The sequence below is a fragment of the Eptesicus fuscus genome, chromosome 17, assembly GCF_027574615.1.
Source record: "Eptesicus fuscus isolate TK198812 chromosome 17, DD_ASM_mEF_20220401, whole genome shotgun sequence".
Lineage (NCBI taxonomy): Eukaryota > Metazoa > Chordata > Mammalia > Chiroptera > Vespertilionidae > Eptesicus > Eptesicus fuscus.
This window is the reverse complement of record NC_072489.1, coordinates 55,859,361-55,882,497: the sequence shown is the minus strand read 5'-3', so window position 1 is coordinate 55,882,497 and position 23,137 is coordinate 55,859,361. Positions and strand designations below refer to the sequence as shown.

Here is a 23,137-nt window from a genome sequence, read left to right as displayed (position 1 = left end):
GGTTGGGTTGAATCCGGAACACACAGGAGCATTTTGGGCCTGTCCTCAAGCCTCTAGTCTCGGTGAAACCCCCGTCTTCCTCCACCCTGTCCCCTCGCCCCCATCCCTTCAGGGAGGCATACACCTGCAGGCTTTCCGTGCATCCACAACACAAACACAGACGCCTGCAGAAATCCATAGTTATGGTCCCGTTTCTTTAACAACATACGTGGTGAGCCCTGGTCGGTGGCTCAGTGGTTAGAGCATTGACCCTCGCACCTGGGTTGCAGGCTCGATCCCTGGGCCTGGTGGAGGCGTATACGGGAGGCAACCAATTAATGTGTCGCACATGGATATTTCTCTCTCTCTCTCTCTCTCTCTCTCTCTCTCTCTCTCTCTCCCCAGCCCCCCATTCCACTCTCTCTTAAAAAAAAAATAAATCAATCAATGGAAAAATATTCTTGGGTGAGGATTAACCAAAAAAAAAAACCAAAACAAAAAACACATATTTGGCAACATCTTCAGGAACCACTCACTGGAGGGCTCTGTGTCACTGGGCAGGCGTCTGCTTTCCTTTTTTTTTTTTTTATTAAATCCTCTTCAGAGGATATGTTTATTGATTTTTGAGAGAGAGGAAGGGAGAGAGAGAGAGAGAGAGAAACATTGAAACATTGATCCGTCACCTGCGGTACTTGCCCAGTCAGGTATTGAACCCGACACTTAGGTATGAGCCCTGATTGGGAATCGAACCCACGACCTTTTTGGTGTATGGGACGACACGCCAACCAACTGAGCCACCCGGCTGAGGCTGCTTTTCCGTTTTTCTTGTAAACTCTCCCTAATTGGATCCAAAGTGTCCTGTCGCTTCTCTACATGTGTAATCCTGTCGTCCGGGAATAATGTCAGACCCTCTCCTTTCCTTGATACCTTTAACCTCTTTTTTTGTGCCTCATTTCCAGGGCCAGCCCCCTCCGTCCCATATCGAATATGGCAGCACAGTGACCACCTGCCTCTCCTGGCCGCAGAGACAGTCTCCCGGTCTCCTTTCACCATTAAATACCGTATCGGGGGGAAAAATACAGTATTGAATGTGTTTTTTTTTTTGGTAAATGCCATTTATCAGGTGAAGGGAAGTCAGTTTATTGCCAGTTTTCTAAGGGTTTTGGTTTTTATCATGAAGTGCTGACTTTAATCAAATGCTCGTGCATCTGTTAAGATTACACCTGATTTCCTCCCCTTTGTGGTCAATGTGGTAAGCTGCATTGATTGATTTGCAAATGTGAAACCAACCTTGGGTTAAGCAAACTAACCTCTGTCATGACATATTTATTATTCGTTATATATATTACAGGAATCAGTTTGGCAATATGTTGGATCAATATTTGGAAGAGGGCTTGATGTGTAATTTTCCTTTTTTGTAAATGCTTCTGTTTCATTTCCTTTGGTATGAGGATTATTTAGGCCTTATAAAAATCAGGAGGTTTCCCTCTTTTAAGAAATAATGGCAGCCGAAACCGGTTTGGCTCAGTGGATAGAGCGTCGGCCTACGGACTCAAGGGTCCCAGGTTCGATTCCGGTCAAGGGCACGTACATTGGTTGTGGGCACATCCCCAGTAGGAGGTGTGCAGGAGGCGGCTGATTGATGTTTCTCTCTCATCGATGTTTCTAATTCTCTATCCCTCTCCCTTCCTCTCTGTAAAAAATCAATAAAATATATTTAAAAAAAAAAGAAATAATGGCAAAATTTTATGTTGCACTGGTTTTATGTCTTCCTTAAATGTTTGGAAGAATTTGACAGACAAGCCATCTGGGCCTAGAATTTTCTTTTTTGGGAATTTCCCTTTTCAGATTTAATTTTTCAAACTGTAGATAATTGAATTATTCGTGCTTTCTATTTCTTCTTAGATCTTGTTTGTGATGTTCTTTTTATCAATGAATTGACAATATTATCTACATTTTAAATTTGTTGACATAAAGTTATTGATAATTCTTTGTACTATCTTTTTAATGTCTATAACATCTATACTTATGTGCCTTTTTTCAGTGCCGATATTGGTACCTTGTGACTGCTCTGTTATTCTTGATCAGTGTTGCTAGGGGCTAACCACCTCACTAGCATCTTCAAGGGCCTAGGAAACATGTGCCTTTGACTTTCTTTAAATTGATCATCTGATTTCAGTGTCACTTGTGTCTGCTCTAATCTGTATAATCTTTTTCTTTCTACTTATTGTAGCTTTTTGGTAGTGATATTTAGAGCACTTATTTTCCACATTTCTTCTCTTTAATGTATACATGTAAATTTATAACCTTTCCTTGTAATGTCGCTTCAGTTACATACCAAGAGTTATAGGCTGTATTTTTGTTTTAGTTTTAACAGCTTTGAGGTTAAATTAGCATACAATAAGCTTTCTATATTTACAGTATGTAAAAGTCTTGACACACGTATACATTCAGGAAGTGATCACAGCAATCGTGGGAGTGGACGGATCCATCACTCCCCGAAGATTTTTCCTGTCCCTTTGTATGTCTCTCTCCACCCCCACAGCTAATCACTGTTCAACTTTTTGTCGCTGTAGAGTAGTTTGTATTTTGGGGAATTTATATAAGTGGAATTATACAGCATGTACTCTTCTGGGTGTTGGGGGAGCGGCTGGCTTTTGTTCACTTGGCATAATTATTGTGTTTAGAAAATTTCCTTCGAGAATTTTGTTAATAAAGTGTGCAGCTAAATGTATAAGAGATATTGGCATTAAATTTTCTCGTATATTTTTCTCTGGTTTTAAAACAAGGTTAACACTGACCTCACAGAATGAGTTGGGCAGTATTCTTTCTTGTTTAATTTTTTTAAAAAGTTTGTGTAGAATTGGTTTTATCTATTTCTTAAATTTTTGGTAGATTTTACCAATGAAGCCTCCTAGGCCTGGAGTCTTGTTTGCAGGAATGTTTTTAACTACAATTTCAATTTTTAGTGGATATAAGCTTATTGATGTGTGTGTGGGGTGGGGGGATTGGGAGGTGGTGGAAGAGGCCAGAGAGGGGAATAAATGGTGATGGGGGAAAAAAGACTATTCATGTAATTTATTCCTTTTTGTATAAGCTTCATTAGATTGTACCTTTCAAGGAATTTGTCCATTTTGTGTATGTTTCTGAGTTTATAGGTATAAAGTAGTTCACAATATTCCCTATTGTCTTTTAATATCTGTACAATGTGAGTTGATAATAATCCATCAATATTCATTCATTAATGACAACAAATATACCATACTGATATAAGGTGCTAGTGATAAGGGAAACTGGGTGTGAGCCTCAGATGTACTCTCTGTATGGTCTGCTCAGTTTTTATGTAAATCTAGAAATGATCTAAGCAATAATCTATTTAAGATAAAATCCCATCTTTCCTGCAGGGACTGGTTGTCTGAGATACATTCAGGGGAGAGACCCTTGGCAAACCAGTGATCAGTGAGCTCACGCTGCCCCCCCCCCTTCTCTGTGCCCTTCAGGGTGCTGGCTGTGCTCAGTCGGGGACTGTGCCCACAGGGGTCCCTGTTGACCTGTGGGTGGGAGTCCCTGCTCCCAGCACCTGAGCCTTCACCCCAAGGGGACAGGCTGTGCTTAAAGATCAGCAGCAAATGAAGGAGTCACCAACTTTGGGAAGACGGTTCACACTGCATCCCATTTTCCGCCAGAGTAAGAATTCCCTGCGTCTTCTCCTGAAAATGTGCAAGTCTTATATTTAGGCAGGAGACGATCCGGGGGCATGCCATTACATTCCAGTCTTGCCTTTTGGACAATAGTCCCTGATTTTCTTCTAGATGTTTCTGAAAAGACAAATTTGTTTTTGCCTTGACCTATTTTATTGTGGGAAAAAAAATTACCAGAATCGCTTTGCTATGCCTTTTACTTCCGTTTGAAATGGTAGAACCCCCAGAACCTCCGCACAGCTGCTCATCTGCGGCCTATCTGAGCCAAAGATCAGCAGGAGGGAGCACCAGCAGTGTGGTCTGGGCTCTAAGTGGGTCAGGTTCTTGAAGAGAAGCCTGGCCCAGCAGGGAGGCTGCTCCATACTCCTGCCTCATGGGAGTCTTACCTCCCCGAGGGAACCGCCTAGAGAGGGCCAGGCAAGAAGGGGCAGCTGTGGTTTCCAATAATGGACTGTGGCCAAGGATGACCTTCCCAAAAGAGCTGGAGGAAGGGAGAGGGAGAGAGAGAGCGCGCACTAGAGAAACTTCAATCAGCTGCCTCTTGCATGCCCCCTACTGGAGATCCCACAACTCAGGCATGTGCCCTGACCGGGAATTGAACTGGTGACCTCTCTGTGTAATGGATGATGCTCAACCAACTGAGCCACACTGGCCAGGGCTAAAAGATGGATAATTTTAAAGTATCTATTTATTTAAAAAAACACATAGCACAAATACTGCGAAAAGATGGCCCAAAGAGTTGAATAAAATCACTGCAACACATACAACTGACAAAGGACCATGAGCCAACATGAAGCCTTCCCATAAGCACTGGACGACAGAAATCCCACAAGACGAGGAGAGCGCAGCAGGAACAGGCTCTTCCCAGAAGAGGCTACAAACATATAAGGAGATTCTGCACTTCATTCATAATCAGGGCGATGCGAATTGGGGCTGCAATTAAATACCATTTTAGTCTTACCAGATGGGGAAAAATCAAGAAATGGATTAGCGTTAAGTGTTGGAGAGGCTGTGAATCAACAGGACCACTTCGACACACTTTGAAAGATCGTCTATTTTTAGGTTTGCAACTGGCATCTCCTTTGGCATCTTGGTGAGCTGCAGCCACCATCTAGAATTATATGAAGTCAGTAGGGCTCCTTCTTCAACCCGAGGGGCTAACCTTGCACACAGTGAAGTGCTGCTTGCTCCCCGTTCTTGCTCAACAGCTCCGAGACAGAGGCTGAGATGAGCTCAGGTCAGAGAACACACAGGTCACCACCAGGCCCTCTGACGCGGGAACGTTTGCTCCCGGGCCAAGCTGGCTTGCCCTTTGGACACTGCGGTCATGTGTGTTATCTGTTTTTGTTTTACTTGAAAAAGATTTTTGGTTTTTGCCAAGGTCATTCTTTTCTTTTTTTTTTTAATATATTTTATTGATTTTTCACAGAGAGAAAGGGAGAGGGATAGAGAGCTAGAAACATCGATGAGAGAGATACATCGACCAGCTGCCTCCTGCACACCCCCCACCGGGGATGTGCCCACAACCAATGTACATGCCCTTGACCGGAATCGAACCTGGGACCTTTCAGTCCACAGACGGACGCTCTATCCACTGAGCCAAACCGGTTTCGGCAAGGTCATTCTTTTTAACCAAATGTGCATGAGGCTTTATATACTTGTCTGGGCCAATTCTATTTTGAGGTTCTCAACCCTTTTAGCAAACAAAAGAAGAGGACATTTCCTGGAACGACATGTCTGAGCGTACTGTCAACTCCATCTCCACTGCCCTTCTTGCTATCCCCAGCCTTTTGGGTGCCTAGGGAAGCAATGCTCTCCCATGCTTTACCTGTGTGGTCTGAGGACTTATGGCTCCTGCGTTGCCTCCTGAAGAACTTCTGGGTTAGTTACACTGCCTCCTTGTGAGTGTAAAGGAAGGTAAATCACTTCACTGAGTCTACCTGACAGGAAATACCTTCACCCCCGAGGAGGACTCGGCCCTGGGGCGGAGGCCAAGGAGCCCGAGGGTCCCTACGCCAAGCAACCTCTGCGGGAAAGGGCTCCGTGTATCTCCCAAGATGCCTCTCCTCTAACCCGTGCTCTCTGCCCAGCGCCTGGCTGAGCATAGAGTTTACACATTAGGAGCAGGAATCCAAGGCAGACGAGATGTCAGGTGGAAGTAACAGGGGAAGACATTGTAAAGAGTAGTTCAGGGCAGATAATTGGCAAGGTGGCTATAAGTAGCCAAAATCAATTTATAAGACAGGAGAAAATATCTGTGAGCAAATTTAAAACGAATATTCTAAAACTAAGATTCCTGAGAGTGGAGTGGTATGTTGCATGGAGAGTTATGCCTTATGTTAATATTATGTCGTGTTACATTACGATGTAATCTACATGGATATATCGGGTTGTTGTTTTTTTTAAAAAAACATCACTATGAAATTAAAGCAGCATACCTGAAAATGTCTATTTAACACACACACACACATACAAACACACACAAAATAATAGAGGCATAAAAGACCAAAAAAGGCACCCCGAAAACGAACAGCCATCGAATGAGATGCAAGACAAGAGTCCTTGCTTCTAGAAGAAGTGCTCAGCAGTGTCGGCCAGTGACTTCCAAAGACAGGTGCTCCTGTGCTTAGGATTTGATGTAGTTTGGGCATCCGAAAGCATTGTGGCCGGAGGACCTGGAATTGGGGCCCGGCCTCTGCCCACAGCTGCCCCTGGGGGGTCCGTGCGCACCAGCGCCTGCCCTCCCTCCCTAGGCAGGCACAGTTCTCAGCCAATGGGAGCCGCAGGCTTAACCCTAGCCTGAGCGAGGCAGCCTCCGCTTCTCCCTCCAGCAGCGACAGGAGGGACCAGCACAAAGGAGCCAGGCTCCGTGGACCGCACAGGTGTCTGCCCAGGCAGGCCTCACAGACAGAAGGGAGCAGAGGGGTCAGGCGGCTCAGTCTCCATCCTGGGCTCTCGCAGGCCGATGCTCTGTCCACTGAGCCAAGCCAGGTAGGGCCGGCCTTGTGTTTTTTAGGGGAACAGCGCACCCAAAGCTCTCCCAGAAAGGTGGCGTTGGGCCTGGGGAAGGAGGCATAGCGACACAGAAGCTGTAGGGAACGTGGAGTGTGGAGTGTTCCCAGACAAGCAGAGGTTAGACGTCACAGACACGTCTATCCAAGTTAACGCATTGGTTTACAGCAAATCCGATAAAAATTCTAGTGTAACTTTTAACTTGATTAAAAGATTTTCAAGAATAATTATCTCCTAATTATCAAAAAAATATACCTTTCTAAAAAATAATCAGATTAACTTTTCAGCTTTGGTCAACTCTCCCCCCGCCCCATCACCACCTTTTTTTCTCCTCCACTAATATTTCCAATTGATCTGACAAAGTGGAATAGAATTCAGGTGGTGAGTTTCCATCCCAGGCCTATGAGTTTGGCTGCTGGTGATTCAGGTACTGTCTGGGGCTGCCAGACAAACCTTCTGCTCAGATGTTAAGAGGATCCAGCCTGAGATCCATCCGGCACTCTGCCGTGGAGACAGCACAAAATGGATGTTGCGTAAACTCTGCCCCAGACACTCACAGACAAACATAATCACAATCCTCCCTGCCCAGCTAGCGTCAAAGGGGAGGGCCGTTTGCCCAGTGCTTTCCCTCCCCACGGCCAGCTAGCAGCTGGACTGCGGGACGCTGCTCTCTGCAAGGTTGACTTCGGTGGGCTTACGTTCTGTGCCTTTCACTCATGCGTGCGCACTAGCAAGAAAGACTGTCTTTTCGGGGACCCTTCTTCATTTTTTTTTTAAAATATATTTTATTGATTTTCCACAGAGAGGAAGAGAGAGGGACAGAGAGCTAGAAACATCAATGAGAGAGAAACACCGATCAGCTGCCTCCCGCACACCCCCCACTGGGGACGTGCCCGCAGCAACCAAGGTACATGCCCCTGACCGGAATCGAACCCGGGACCCCTGAGTCCGCAGGCCGACGCTCTATCCACTGAGCCAAACCGGCCTCGGCCCCTTCTTCATTTTAATGCTAAAACACACAGCCTGGGTGGAGAGTTAGCACGCTAAGGACACATGCAGTGCATGAAGAAGCATGTAGCTCCACTGCGCAGGCTCCGGAGTCCCCATCTCTACATACTTGACGTCACACTTAGAGGTCTTTCCTGCCTCACCGTCTGTAAAACTGTCCCCAGCTTTTGTTTGGGAGCAACATGTCTCTTTCTCCCTTTAACGTTGTCTCCCTCGGCCCTGGAGCTGCCTGTAAGAAACCTCTCCCCTGAGCACCACTTGGCGGTGGACTCTCTGCATTTCTATCCCAAGAACTCGGGACGGTTGGATGGTGGACACGTGCCGTGGAGCCCCGGTTCGATCCTGGCCAGTGCCCCCGTCCGGTGAGCTTTAGATTTCTCTCCTGGGGGATCACAGGAGCCCAGGGCGCCGGGAGCACCCCCACGTTCCGACCCATGGGTTGGTGCCTCTGGATGCTGTGTTTACTGATGTGGATGGAAAATGGGCTCCTAATGAACCCAACAGAAAGGAACCTCACAGGGTGACCTGATCATACATTCCTAGCTGGGTAGGTCACGTGGGTCGGAATACCCCAGGTCTATAGCTTCTTTGCTGTGGTTTATCTTTGCTTTTTAAATTTTATTTATTTACCTTTATTGTTTGAAAGCATTACAGATGTCCTCCCTTTTCCCTCCATGGACCCCCTATCCATCCCCCCAGCCTTCACCACAGTGTTGTGTCCATGGGTTTTGCATATATGCATGTAAATTCTTTGGTTAATCTTTCCCCTTCCCCTCCCCTGCCTTCCCTCTGAGACTTTTCTTTTCCCCTTTACATATTTTTATTGATTTCAGAGAGAAAGGGAGAGGGAGAGAGAGATGGAAACAGCAATGATGAGAGAGATCATTGACTGGCTGCCTCCTGCACGTCCCCCACTGGGGATCGAGCCCGAAACCCAGGCATGTGCCCATGATCGGACTCGAACCCGGGACCCTCCAGTCCACAGGCCGACGCTCTATCCACTAAGCCAAACCAGCTAGGGCCCTCTGAGACTCTTTAAAAAATATATATTTTTATTGATTTCAGCGGAAGGGAGAGGGAGATAGAAACATCAGTGATGAAAGAGAATCATTGATTGGCTGCCTCCTGCATCCCCCCTCCCCTGCTCCACTGGGGACTGAGCCCGAAACCCAGGCATGTGTCCTGACCAGGGAATTTGTCCTGACGGGGAATCAAACTGTAACCTCTTGTAATCGATCCGTGACCTGGTTCATAAATCGACGTTCAACCACTGAGCCACGCTGGCCAGACCCTCTGAGACTCTTTTGCTTTAAGCAACTTTCCCAGTTTCTGTGCATCTCCTGAAACCTTGGAAATGCCAGAGTAATCCTCCTTTCAGGGGTCTCAAAGGAGCACGTGATTTTGTTAACGATCTTGTAATCCCCACCTGAAGGTCATCTTCCTTCTGTTCCTTCCTTAATTCCAAATGCAAAAAGAAGCTGCAGACTCATTTGTGAAAGCATTGTTCTGTCTGTTGAGATCTTGCTTCCGGGTTTATCCTCTGTTTGGCTCAAATAAATTTTTATAAAAATTCTCTATAGGTTTGGACATGCTTTTTGTTGTGGTGGTGATGGTGTTTTTGTTTTTGTAAATCCTCACCCAAGGGTATTTTTTCCATTGATTTTTAGAGAGAGTGGGAGGGAGGAGATGGGGAGACCATGATGTGAGAGAGACACATCGATTACTTGCCTCCTGCACACGCCCCCAGGGGGCTGGGAATGAACGTGCAACCCAGGTTCATGCCCTTGACCGGGAATTGGACCCTTGGGCAGATGCTCTCACCACTGGAAAACACTGGCTAGCCCAGTGGTCGGCAAACTCATTAGTCAACAGAGCCAAATATCAACAGTACAACGATTGAAATTTCTTTGGAGAGCCAACTTTTTTAAACTTAAACTTCTTCTAACGCCACTTCTTCAAAATAGACTCTCCCAGGCCGTGGTATTTTGTGGGGCCAAAGAGCCTCATGTGGCTCGTGAGCCGCAGTTGGCCGACCACGGGCGCTAGGGCAATTTGGACTTTCTTTTAAAAAATGATTTTATTGATTTCAGATAGAGGAAGGGAGAGGGAGAAAAGGGATAGAAACAGCATTGAAGAGAATCATTAATTGGCTGCCGCCCACACACTTCCTACTGGGGCAGTGGTCGGCAAACTGCGGCTTGCGAGCCACATGAGGCTCTTTGGCCCCTTGAGTTTTTAGCAAAGGCCAGCTTAGAAGTACCCTAATTAAGTTAATAACAATGTACCTACCTATATAGTTTAAGTTTAAAAAATTTGGCCCTCCAAAGAAATTTCAATCGTTGTACTGTTGATATTTAGCTCTGTTGATTAATGAGTTTGCCAACCACTGTACTGGGGGATCAAGCCCACAACCCAGGCACGTGCTCTGACCGGAATCAAAACACGACTTCCTAGCCGAAACCGGATAGAAAGTGGATAGAGCGTCGGCCTGCGGACTGAAGGGTCCCAGGTTCGATTCCGGTCAAGGGCATGTGCCTTGGTTGCGGGCGCATCCCCAGTGGTGGGTGTGCAAGAGGCAGCTGATCGATGTTTCTCTCTCATCGATGTTTCTAGCTCTCTATCCCTCTCTCTTCCTCTCTGTAAAAAATCAATAAAATATATTTAAAAAAAACAAACAAACACGACTTCCTGGTTCATTGGTCATCGCTCAACCACTGACCCACACCTGCCGCGCGGTTTGGATGTTCTTAAATCAACACTGGAATTGGTGCAAGTGCCAGCAACCAGTGTCGACAGAGCCTGGATGGGGCTTCTCAGAGGCAGCCACTACGGAAATCAGCCTTTGAAAGGATGCCCAACGGCAGCTAATCATAAACTAATGTCTTGGGCCAGAGGAGAAGGAAGGTGGCATTGGCTGGCCAGTCACCCGCCTTCTCGAGGGCGAGTTATAAAAGCTTTGTCTTTCCACAGAAGCGCTCCGGAGCTCGGCAGAGACCACGGCAGGTGCCATGACTTTCCTGGATGTCACGGTCGCCCTGCTGGTATGGGGGACGGCCCTGCTGTGCGCCTTCCTCTGGAAGCAGATGCACAGCAGCAGGAAATTGCCCCCAGGCCCTTTCCCACTGCCCATTGTTGGGAATTTATTTCAGTTGGAACTCAACGATGTGCCAAAATCCTTCGCCAGGGTAAGAGAAATATTGCTGATTTGGGGGAGGAGACTTTGGGAATTAGATGTAATACGTGTGCATTCAACTCATTGTCAGACACATTGTTCCGAATGAACTGAATTAACGGTAGTGTCCAAGAGCAAAATTCAAAATATTTAGCTGGTGGTAGAGCTTGGGCACGGAGCACTCGAATGGGGATGGGCTGTGGATGGCCCTGGAGGCCCCTGCCTGAGCCGAGTGTTAACCGCCGCCGTCACTGGCTGGCTTGGGGAGGCCACTGCCATCCATGGTGTCATGCATTCACACCAGGTGCACAAGGGCTGGTGTCAACTTGGAGTTCTTTGTAGATGCCAGAGACAGACCTCCTCCTATGATGGTGGTGAACAGTGGATGAGCTAACAAATCTGAAAACGAAACGAGCTGACACATCTACTAAATGAGTCAGTAAAAGAATGCCACACAGCATGGGGCAGGCTTGGAAAATGTTTTCGTTAAGAGAGGTGTTGATGGTGCTTTATGCACCACGGGGTGGGGGGGCCCTCAGGGGTCAAAAGGGTGTGGGCTCTCGGTCCCACGGCAGTGCCCTGGGGCCCGTGACCTTGACTGGAAACAGCAAACTGTGAGGGTGACAGGGCAAATGTGGGCAAAGTGGCCTCCGGGGAGGGACAGGGGCGGCCGACCCCCGGGGAAGGGACTTAGCCACGGCCGGGTGGGGATGGCTAAGCGGGCAGGTGTCCGGGAACCAGACTTCCCGCAGAAGAAAGCCATGTGGGGAGGGTCTTCCCACATCAGGCTGGGCACAGGCTCTCCCCGGATCCCTCTGGGTTCTCCTGGTCGACAGCAATGACTTTGGGGGTCCCTCCCTCCCCGCCTGTGGTGGCGCAGCTGGCAGAGCGCTTCGGGCCGGTGTTCACCCTGTACCTGGGCTCCAACCGCGTCGTGGTCCTGCACGGCTACCAGGCGGTCAGGGAGGTCCTGCTCCAGCACAAGAGCGAGTTCTCCGGCCGCGTAGAAGTCCACGCGTACCGGGCCCACAAGAACCAAGGTACCTCCCGCTGCTCTCCTCACGGTGCCCGGGGCGGTGCTGGGGGCCTGGCAGGGGCTGAAGCAGCAGCCACAAGAAACAGTGACGTCAGAAAGGTGAAGCGATGCCAGTCCGTGCAGGGCATGGTCGGTACTTTCACTCAGTTGTCACACAACGGGCATCGTCACGAAAGCGGCTGTGACCGGGGCCTGCAGCGCCCTGACAGCGGGACAGACTTTTATCTTACTTTCTTTTTAAATATGTGTTTTACTGATTTCAGAGAGGAAGGGGGAGGGAGAGCGGGAGAGAGAAGCATCAATGATGAGAGGGACTCCTCCACCTCGGCGGCCTCCTGCACGCCCCCTCCTGGGGGTGGAGCCCAGGCAGGTGCCCAACCGAGACTCCCACGTGGACCTCCTGGTTCATAAGTTGCCGCTCAACCACTGAGCCACGCCAGCAGAGCTATTTTATTTATTTTATTATTTATTATTATATTATATTATTTAACTTATTATTTTATTTTGTTATTTTATCCGCCCCCCCCCCGTAACATTTTATTTTTTTAAAATATATTTTATTGATTTTTAACAGAGAGGAAGGGAGAAGGGATAGAAAGCTAGAAACATCGATGAGAGAGAAACATCGACCAGCTGCCTCCTGCACACCCCCCACCGGGGATGTGCCCGCAACCAATGTACATGCCCTTGACCGGAATTGAACCTGGGACCCTTCAGTCCGCAGACCGACGCTCTATCCACTGAGCCAAACCTGTTTCGGGTCCCACAACATTTTAAATCAGCCGCCAGCTCTGTGGTCTACCCAGCTCCCTCTGTGCTGCTCTCCCTGGCGGCTTCAAGGTCCGCAGGAGGCACCCCCCAGGGCCCTGGCCTCCGACCTCCCCTCCCGGGCGGGCGCCGCTCTGGTCCCTCCCATTCCTCGCTCGTTCCCATGGAAACCCGAGTTTGGACGGTGAGTCTCCCCAGACTCCACCCCGCCCCCTGCAGCCACGCCTCTGCCCTGCGCCCCGGCTGCGCCAAGTCCCACACGAACTGAAGCGCAGACCAGCTTAGCCGAACCGGGACCCCCACGTCGGCGCTCATCTGTGCGTTCAACTTGGCGCGGGGCCTCGACACGGGCGCCCGGTGCTTCCCCCCCACGGACCGCCCTCCCTCCGCGCGCCCCGCCGCCCCAGACCAGTGCCCGTGCGCCAGGGGACCCGCGCGGGAGCCCGTGGCCCTGTGGCCCTGGCTTAGCAAGGACGCCGTGAAGCCACAGCGTGGCGAGAGGACGTACTTGCGGCGGGAGGGTGACAACCAATGAAAACAGAGCGGCGATGCGGGAATCCGTCACTAGCCCGGCAAGAGGTGGCCGCGGGGAAGGCCCCCCGCGGAAAAGGAAAGGCGGAGTGAGTTGCGGGCGCGCACAGACGGCGCCGGGAGCCGACAGGGACCCAGGGACGCCTTTGCTAACCTCTCTGAAGTTAGTCCCCCAAAATAAAAATAAAATAAAATAAAATAATAAAATAAAATAAAATAAAATAAAATAAAATAAAATAAAATAAAATAAAATAATAAAATAAAATAAAATAAAATAAAATAAATAATAAAATAAAATAATAAAATAAAATAATAAAATAAAATAAAATAAAATAAATAAAATAAAATAAAATAAAATAAAATAAAAAAATAAAATAAAATAAAATAAAAAAATAAAATAAAATAATAAAATAATAAAATAAAATAAAATAAAATAAAGTTAGTCCCCACCCAGCCAGCCCGGCCCAGGGCTTGAGCTTCGTCCCAGGAACCAGGAGGTCCCGGTTCTAGTCCCCTTCGGGTCACATGCCGGTTTGCGGGCTCTATCCCCAGGCGGGGGCGTGCAGGAGGCAGCCGATCAGTGAGTCGCATCATTGAGGTTTCCATCTCTCCCTCTCCCTTCTCTCTGAAATCTATAAAAATATATATGTTTTTCAAAATGAATCCCCGCTGGACACCTGACACAGGTGCGACCGGGACGGGCAGTCGCTGCCCCCTGGCGCCGGGTCTGGGCGTTGGCAGTCACCCCTCGCTGTCCCTCTTCCGTAGGAATTACTTTCAATAATGGCCCGACCTGGAAGGAAACCCGGCGGTCTTCCCTGACCATCCTGCGGGACTTCGGGATGGGGAAGGAGGGCAACGAGGCCCGGATCCAGAGGGAGATCCCCTTCCTGCTGGAGGCACTCCGCAAGACCGAGGGTGCGTGTGGCCGCCCTGGCCGGGGCCCCGGGGTCACGGGGTCACGGGGTCACGGGACAGCCCTGCAGCAGCTGGGCGCACAGAAAGGCCACCTTCATCCTCCCACACGCGGGGTCCTCTCTGCATCGCAGGGGGAGCAGCAGTGGTGGTCGCGTGTGTCACTGTTACACCCGGATCACCGAGAAGTACAGGAACCCGAGTAGGTCCCAGCATCCCTCTCTTCCGTGAATTGCCCTGTTTTGAGGGCGGCTCCTCACAGGAGACGGCCTGGCGCTCCCCCTCACAGTCCCCCATCTTCCAGGCCAGCCCTTCGACCCCACCTTTGTGGTGGGCTGCGCGCCCTTCAATGTCATTGCCGACATCCTCTTCCGTGAGCACTTTGACTACGAGGACAGGACCTGTCTGAGGCTGCAGACCTTGTTCAACGAGAACTTGTACCTGCTCAGCACGCCCTGGCTGCAGGTGAGGCCACTGCCTTCCCTTTCCATTCCTTAGCTGGCACTCGTCTTCAGCTACATCCATTCCAGTAGAAAAAGGAGAGGGGGGAACTCGGGGTGTACGGACAGACAGGCCAGCGAAAGCCAGGACTCCTGTCCTGAGTATTCCTTCTGGAGGCCTCCGTGGGCCCCGTGCTGCCTTTGCGGACACTCACCATTTCACCCTTTAAAATTAGTTCCCACTGGACACGTGCGCTGTGTTCACATCCCCCACAGAAGGAGCACTGCCTAACAGAGGAAGAGGGGTGCTCAGATAATACACAGAGTACAATAGGAGCAGCCATACATTCAGGTTGGGAGGAAATTCGTCCAGTACACAAAATTATGTTGCATCCAGGGGGGAAAAATATATATAGGAAGAAATTCTCTCCTTTCTCTTTATTGTTCTAGCTTCATAATAATTTTTCAAGCTTTCTCAACTACCTGCCTGGAAGCCATAGAAAATTAATGAAAAATGTGTCTGAACTAAAAGACTATGCGCTAGCCAGAGTGAAGGAGCACCGGAAGTCCCTGGACCCCAGCTGCCCCCGGGACTTCAGTGACCGCCTGCTCATGGAGATGGAGAAGGTACCCTGCACGGTGCCCGGAAAGCTGAGTGCTTGGTGTTCCGAGATGGTTTGGGGCGGGGGGGTCAGATTTATATTATAACCTGCACTGCTGGTGCCCAGACTGCCCACACTGGGTCCATTCTGATGCTTTGGGTTTTACACAAACGCACTGGCTTTGGTGTGGCCACACACGCTGCCCCCACACAGCCAGCCTACCTGGCTGCCTTCCACACCACACCCCCGTCCCCTGTGGGCTCACTTGGGGAAGCTGTCAGGGGCTGTGGAACACACTTTGAGACCCCTCCCATTAGCTCCCTCCAGACCATGCTTATTTTTTTTTTTCTAATTGATTTTTAGAGAGGGAGGCAAGAAGGGGGAGAGAGAGAGAGAGAGAGAGAGAGAGAGAGAGAGAGAGAGAGAGAGGGAGGGAGGGAGAGAGAGAGAGAGAGAAACATGGGTGTAATAGCAAAACATCGATCTGCTGCCCTGACTGGTTTGGCTCAGTGGATAGAGCGTCAGCCTGCAGACTGAAGGGTCCCAGGTTTGATTCCAGTCAAGGGCATGTACCTTGGTGGCGGGCACATCCCCAGTAGGGGGTGTGCAGGAGGCAGCTGATCGATGTTTCTAGCTCTCTAATCCCTCTCCCTTCCTCTCTGTAAAAAATCAATAAAATATTTAAAAAATAACACAAAAATAACATCAATCTGCTGCCTCCTGCACACTCCCCACAGGGAATCAAGTCCGAAACCTAGGCACAGGCCCTAACTGGGAATTGAACCAGCAACCTTTCGGTGCCTAGGACAATGCCCAACCAACTGAGCCACACGGTGCTCCTTATCATGACCGCGTCCCATCTGGGGAGAGGCCCCCGCGTTCCTTGTCAGCATGTAATCTCCCAGTTGTGCATGGCTTCAAGGCGCTCCAGGCCTAGCCAGCATCTGTCTACCTGACCGCTTCTCAGGGCCCCCAACCCAGATAGGTCACACTTCACCTCTGTCCTTTGATGTCACTGTGGTTCTAGACCAGCATGTGACTTCCCTGGATAATGGCCCCAGGTTATCTGAGCATCTCCTCCATCCAAGGGACCCCTCTCCCTGCCTTTCCAGGTGTTTGGCTCCCCTGCCTCCTGGGACCCAAAGGCGCTGGGTTGTAGCAGAGGCCCCACAGCTCAGCCCTAGGCAGAAGGAGGTCATGGCCCAGGACCAGGGAGAGCCTCGCCCCCGGGACAGCCCTCGGTGCTATAAAAGCACACAGAGCCCCACGCCTGGGCCAGGAGCCCTGCCCCGCACCTTTCAGGCTGGCCGTGCCCACACCCGCCCCTTCCTCCCTGTGGAGCTGGCAGGGCTGCGACTTCTGTGCTGCTCAGGGGTGCAAGGGTCTCTTCCTCGTCCCCTTACCTGTCTGTCCCTGACACCCACAGGAAAAATACAAAGCAGAGCCGGGGTTCAACTTGGACAACATTGCCGCGACCGTGGCCGACCTGTTCTTTGCAGGTTCAGTGACCACCAGCGCCACTCTGAAATACGGGCTCCTGGTTCTCATGAAACACCCCGAGGTGGAAGGTATGTGAACGGCAGGCAAGGAGCCCAGGGCCCACTGGCTGTCTGACCCGGGCGGTCGGCCTACGCTTTAGGCTTCAGCTTTCCGTCTGCAAGTGGCGCTGCTTGTTAACCCTGGCAGGGCATCGGACACGTTCTTTGAGGGGACGTGTCCTTGTGCATGACAGCCACCTGGCACTCTTGAACACCTGTCCTCCCGTGCCCCACTGACAGTTGGATCACAGGAAAGGAGAGCCAGCACCAGGTTGGGAAAACGCGATGCTGTCTGCATTCTGCTCCATAGTAGGACCTGTTTATGACCCTGAAGATATTGCCTGCATCGCTCCCCCCCGCCCCCCCAGTAAGACCTGGCCTTCTGGGCAGAGCAGGGAGGGCGGGCCGGGCCGGGGCGAGGAGGAATGCGGGTCAGAGGAAAGAAGCCCTGGGAGAAGCTTCCCAAGGCTCCCCGCTGCCCTGGAATCCTTCACTCCTTCTAGGTGCGGCTCAGGGTGCCTGGGGGAGGTTGTGGAAGGTTGTGCCGTGGAAGCGCCTACATGGGCGTGACTTGGTACATTTTACGTGTACTGAGTACCAGCATACATTCTGTATTGTTGTACGTGTTTTACGCTTTTCTTCTGGTGCCACGCTGGACGTAGTTTTGCAGTTCATGCTGCATGTTGTGCAGGCCCACAGGAAACCTCAGACCCCGAGAGGCCAAGCACCTTGCAAAGGTGGCCGCTACCTCTGCCGAGGAAAACGGGGGCTTCGGACTCCTGCTTCCTAGGAGTTCTCCAAGCGGTAGACATGCGTGTCTGTCTCCATTCCGCCATTCACTGCCAGACTTCTTAGACGCCGTTAACACAGAGATTCCTCTCCCAGTAGAAATTTCCAAGACCACTTTGTTAGTCTCTATTTCTGGCATACAGACAAGAGCTGGGCTGGTCCTGATCAGGAACCGAGTGATAGTGGAGGTCGGGCCTGCAACCCCAGCCCCCATGCCAAGGCGGAGCCCAGGGCCTCAGCCCCTACCCGTGACTGTGGTGGCGCCTTCAAACCTGACAACCCTGGTGGTAGCAGAGAGGCTCGTGACCTTGGCATCCATGCCCTTTACCACAATGCCACCAGCAGCAGCAAGACGCTGGCAACTTTAGCGGCATTAAGAGCAGCAGGGGCTGCACCTCTGGCAGAGGCAGTGGAGGGGGAACTTGCCACCTCTCCAACCTGAAGCAACTCAGATAAGAGAAACCAAAAACGTGTGCTGTAGCGCCACCTACTGGAAGGCAGAAGAAGGCCTCTAATTGCCGACCTGTTGGATCTCGGAATTCAAGTAAACAACGCCTTACCTAAATAAGAAAACTGTTGGCTACTTCAAATCACTGGCAGAGGAACAACTCATCAAACACCATGAGAATGAGCATTCTCCAGAAGTCAAACTTAAAGTCACAGAAGATTGTCACCGAAATGACAGCAAGTTCAAAATAGCTGGCATGAAGAAACGGCGAGCTACAAGAAAACTCCGAAGGACCATTTCATAGGCTCAGGAGTAACATTAATGAACAGAAACACACTTTACCAAAGAGACTGAAAGTCTACAAAAGAACCAAACAGATACCCCGGAGCCGAAGAACTCAGTACATGAGGTGAAGACTTAACCAGAAAGCCCTGGGAATAGAGCAGACCCCAGGGGAGAGAAGACAGAAATCTAGAAATGATCACGAGAAAGAGGAGAGAAACCTAAGATTTTAAAAATGAAGAAACTCTGAGAGAACTAACTGACTCATTAAAAAAAAAAAAAAAGGAACATGGGATACTTGGTATCCCAGAATAAGAAGAGAGTGAAAAGGGAACAGAGAACTAATTTAAAGAAATAACAGCTGAGCCCTGGCCAGTTTGGCTCAGTGGATAGAGCGTCAGCCTGAGGACTCAAGGGTCCCGGGTTCGATTCCGGTCAAGGGCATGTACCTTGGTTGCGGGCACATCCCCAGTGGGGGCGTGCAGGAGGCAGCTGATCGATGTTTCTCTCTCATCGATGTTTCTAACTCTCTATCCCTCTCCCTTCCTCTAAAATGTCAATAAAATATATTTTAAAAAAGAAAAGAAAAGAAATAACAGCTGAGAACTTCCCACACCTGGCGAAGGAGCTGGGCATACAAGTATAGGAAGCTATTAAACAACTAATTACCTCAACCCAAAAAGAACTCCTCCAAAACATTATATTAAAACTGTTAAAAGTTAACGACGTAGAATTTTAAAGGCAACTGAGGGGGGCGGGTAGTAGCCTACAAAGGTACCCCCATTAGGCTATCTGAAGAAATCTAGCAGAACTCCACAGGCCGGAAGTGAGTAAAATGACATATTCAAAATACTGAAAAATAAACACAGCCAGCCAGGAAGATTCTGTCCACAAAGGTATTCTTCAGATAGGAAGGAGAGAAAGGCCTCCCCAGACCAACAAAAGCTGAGGAGCTCACCACCCCTAGACCTGCATCATAAGAAACGTAAGGAGCTCTTCTCCCCGAGATGAAACTACACACAACTTCAAGTCAGGTGACGAAGAGACAAACGGAATCAGAAAACTGCAAAGCTATTTCAGAGTGGGGTGTTTAACACTAGATTACAGCGTGACGGTTAAAGGGGGAACGCATTAAAAATAACGATAGCTATTTCAATTCAGTAACAAGCTCACAACATAAAATGGGATAGTTTGTGGCAACAAAAACATAAAAGGGAGATGGAAAGGACGGGATCTGTATAGTTACATAGTGTTAGGAAAAGTGAATGGCCACATGCAAAAGAATGAAACTAGACCACTGCATTGCACCATACACAAAAATTAACGCAACGTGGTTAGGAAACTGAGCCTAAGACCGGAAACCATAACATATGAAGAAGAAGGCATGTACTAAGCTCTTTGATACCAGTCTTAGTGATGTTTTTAGGGATTTGACTCCAGAGACAAGGGAAACAAAAGTGAAAATAAACAAATAGAACGTCAAACTAAAAAGCTTCTGCACAGTACAAAATGAAAGGCAACCTACAGAATGGGAAAAGATATTGGCAAATCACATACATGATACGGTGTTAATATCCCCTGGGTTAGGGGTTAATTGGATGGTGATGGATGGTGATGAGCACAATGTAGTACATACAGATGTTGAATTTTAACATTGTACACCTGAAACTTGTATAATGCTACAAACCGATGTTACCTCAATAATAATTAGAAAAAGAGTGGATGCCAAAACATGCTGTAGACTAGAACCTGACGAGCTTAGCTCTTACTGACATTTGTGGAGGGGTTGTCCAACAATCCAAGGCTCCTGGCACCCTGAAGCACTCTTGGCCTGGAGGGCTCCCTAGATGGCTGTCTGGCTGGCTGCTGAGCCAGCCTAGCGTCAGTCCTTTTCTTTTTTTTCTTTTTTTTTAATATATATTTTATTGATTTTTTACAGAGAGGAAGAGAGAGGGATAGAGAGTTAGAAACATCAATGAGAGAGAAACATCGATCAGCTGCCTCTTGCACACCCCCTACTGGGGATGTGCCCGCAACCAAGGTACATGCCCTTGACTGGAATCGAACCCGGGACCCTTGAGTCCGCAGGCCGACGCTCTATCCACTGAGCCAAACCGGTTTCGGCAGCGTCAGTCCTTTTCACCTTTCCATTCATTCCTTGGCAGAGAAACTTCATGAAGAAATTGACAGGGTGATTGGGCCACACCGCATCCCTTCCATCAAGGACAAGCTAGAGATGCCCTACATGGACGCCGTGGTGCATGAGATTCAGCGGTTCATCAATCTCCTGCCCTCCAACCTGTATCATGAAGCAACCCAGGACACAGTGTTCAGAGGCTACGTCATCCCCAAGGTCAGATGTGAGCTGGACTGCACACCCCGAGTACCAGCCTACCAGCTCAGCCACTGTCCTGCCCGGGGACAGGATGGAGGGCCCAAGGCACCTCCTCCTGGCAGATGTGGCTCGGCCACCCCCGGCTGCAGAGGGCCCCTTCCCTAGCAGGCCTCACATGGACCTGGTGACCAGAGGTCGGGGAAATATGGAAAATGGGCTCCTGAGGTAGTCCCTGGAGTTGGTGGTATCACCTGAGGATATTTTTCCATTGATTTTTAGAGAGAGTGGAAGGGAGAGAGAAACATCAATGTGAGAGAGACACATCGATTGGTTGCCTCCTGCAAGTGCCTGGAGTCCGCAGCCAAGGTACATGCCCTTGACCTGAATTGAACCTGGGACACTTCAGTCCATGAGCCAATGCTCTATCCACTGAGCCAAACAAACCGGCCAGGGCTGTTGGTGGGATATTCTAACAGCAGAAAACAAACAGCAACAGCCAGCCCTTTACTCCAGTGAAAAGGTTAGCGCTCTCACTGCTAGTTAGACCTGACCCCTGAGTTTTCCTATCTGGTCCCCCGCTGAACACTTTCTCTCTTGCATAGGTAAAATGCAAAACCCTCTTCTTCACAGGGGCCCCCAGATCAAAGCCCATGCGTTGCTAACTTGACTGAGAACGCTTTTATTCTTCTAGGGCACAATCCTAATTCCGACACTGGACTCTGTCTTGTTTGATAACAAAGAATTCCCTGATCCAGACAAGTTTAAGCCAGAGCATTTTCTGGATGAAAAAGGAAAGTTCAAGTACAGTGACTATTTCAAGGCATTTTCCGCAGGTAAGAAGAGTTCACTGTAGCCCCCTCCCAGGATTTGTCCCAAATTCCTGTCCTCTGCTCCCCGGGTCATCTGCCATCATCTCAGACCTGCACCACGTCTTTCATTTCTATTCACAATGCGTGCCTCCCTGTTCAGAGAGGTTAATGATATGTTCTCACCAGGAGTCCTGGGAATGAGGTGTTGTGGATGAATTATCTTTCTGAACAGTAGATAGTTCACTTCATTCAGGGCTAAAACTCTTTATTTAATAGAACTTAGTAAAAAAAAAATCTTTCAAAAACGGTATTACCTAATCCTCTGTTATTAAACAGAATGTAACCTTTGGTTACCTGGACCATTATGGGACCCTCAGCCTTTCCCGGCTGTCACCTCTGGGCTGGGCCTCCTCCCCAGCTCTCCTCTCCGCTGCTGGTGTGAGGGAAGGTCCTATAACCAGCTCGGTAACTCTAACACCTGATGGTACAGCATTGCTTCTTGCCTGGGGAACATGGGTGGGCAGAGAGCATCCTCTAACCTCCCATGGGTTTAGGCAGCTGCGTCCTGGTGGTTGAGGTGTGTGAAGGCTGGTCCCTGAATATGTGGTACTGATACTCTTATCCTGAAGTACATTCTGTGCTTCCTTTCAACGGGCAGAGAGGGTCCATCCTGCTGGACGGGGTGTACTCCCGCCTGTCTCATGTATACTGTCACTGCAGGGAAGCGGGTGTGTGTCGGAGAAGGCCTGGCTCGCATGGAGTTGTTTTTGTTCTTCACCGCCATTCTCCAGCACTTCAGCTTGAAGTCTCTCGTCGACCCCAAGGATATTGACCTCACCCCCGTCGTGAATGGGTTTGCCAGCATCCCGCCCGATTACAAACTCTGTCTCCTTCCCCGCTCACAAGAGTGAGGCACGTGTGCTCTGAAGATGGTAAAGGGGCGTGAGGAAGCCGCTCTCCGCTGTGCTAGCGAGGGGGGAGCGACTAGGGAGGCAGGGCCTCCGGACACGGGGCACACACTGTCCTCAATAAACAGGTCATGCTCCAAAGCCGGCAGTGGCACCACCTTCCAGTCTCTGACGGACCATCCTGCCTCCCTCTTTAGGGATCCTCCCAGACGGCCCAGGACAGTCTCCCCACCCCAAGACCCTCACCCCATATTCAGAGGCCCCTTTGCTGGGTGAGGTAACATAGTCACAAGTTCTGGGATTAGGATAAGGATGCCATTGGGCCTGTTGTTCAAACCGAGTCTGGGTTTCAGGTTTGATGCCTCAGCTCTCCTGCCGACGGGAGCATTCCCACTGAGGCCTGTTCTTCCTTTTCCACGGAAACAGTGTCCTTCAGTCTGGGGCCTGTGTGGGTCTCTCTCCACCCCCACCGCTCACTGTCCTACCTGAGCGTGGGAGCCTTTCAATACAAGGAACATCTTTGTACTCAGTTCGCTGTGTGCTGACCCCGGAGCACAGACCTCCACTCCCAACACTGTCATTAACCGGGTTGTTGCATTTTGGGGGATTTGAAACATGCCTCAGAAGCACACAATAGTCCTGAGTGCCTCCCAGCACGCTGCGGATTTCTAACATTATATTCTTTCTAGCAGCCCGTTTGCACGAAGATTCGTGCAATAGACCTTCATTCACCTGGCTGCCTGCACCAGTTTTCTGCTGGCACCGGGGACCCAGGCCTTGGCTATGGCCACCGCCTTCTGCCTTCTTTCAGGGGCTCTGCTGCACCCCAGCGTCCCTGCTAAGGATCGTAGGAGCTGACCCCCT

At 49.7% G+C, this 23,137-nt stretch overlaps 1 protein-coding gene across 1 annotated transcript; it reads left to right on the top strand.

Moving 5' to 3' along the window:
* The first annotated feature begins 10,708 nt into the window (after window positions 1–10,708).
* Window positions 10,709–22,393, top strand: LOC103288678 (cytochrome P450 2E1). Its single transcript, XM_008144429.3, has 9 exons — window positions 10,709–10,885; window positions 11,753–11,912; window positions 13,976–14,125; window positions 14,427–14,587; window positions 15,013–15,189; window positions 16,591–16,732; window positions 20,387–20,574; window positions 21,248–21,389; window positions 22,086–22,393. The coding sequence occupies exons 1-9, from the start codon at window positions 10,709–10,711 to the stop codon at window positions 22,274–22,276; spliced, it is 1,488 nt and encodes a 495-aa protein (XP_008142651.2). The 3' UTR covers window positions 22,277–22,393.
* The last annotated feature ends 744 nt before the right edge of the window (window positions 22,394–23,137 follow it).

Coding starts and splice junctions, on each gene's coding strand:
- LOC103288678 (XM_008144429.3), top strand. CDS start 10,709: ATGACTTTCCTGGATGTCACGGTCGCCCTGCTGGTATGGGGGACGGCC. Junction 10,886..11,752: donor TGCCAAAATCCTTCGCCAGG/GTAAGAGAAATA, acceptor GTGGTGGCGCAG/CTGGCAGAGCGCTTCGGGCC. Junction 21,390..22,085: donor TTTCAAGGCATTTTCCGCAG/GTAAGAAGAGTT, acceptor CTGTCACTGCAG/GGAAGCGGGTGTGTGTCGGA.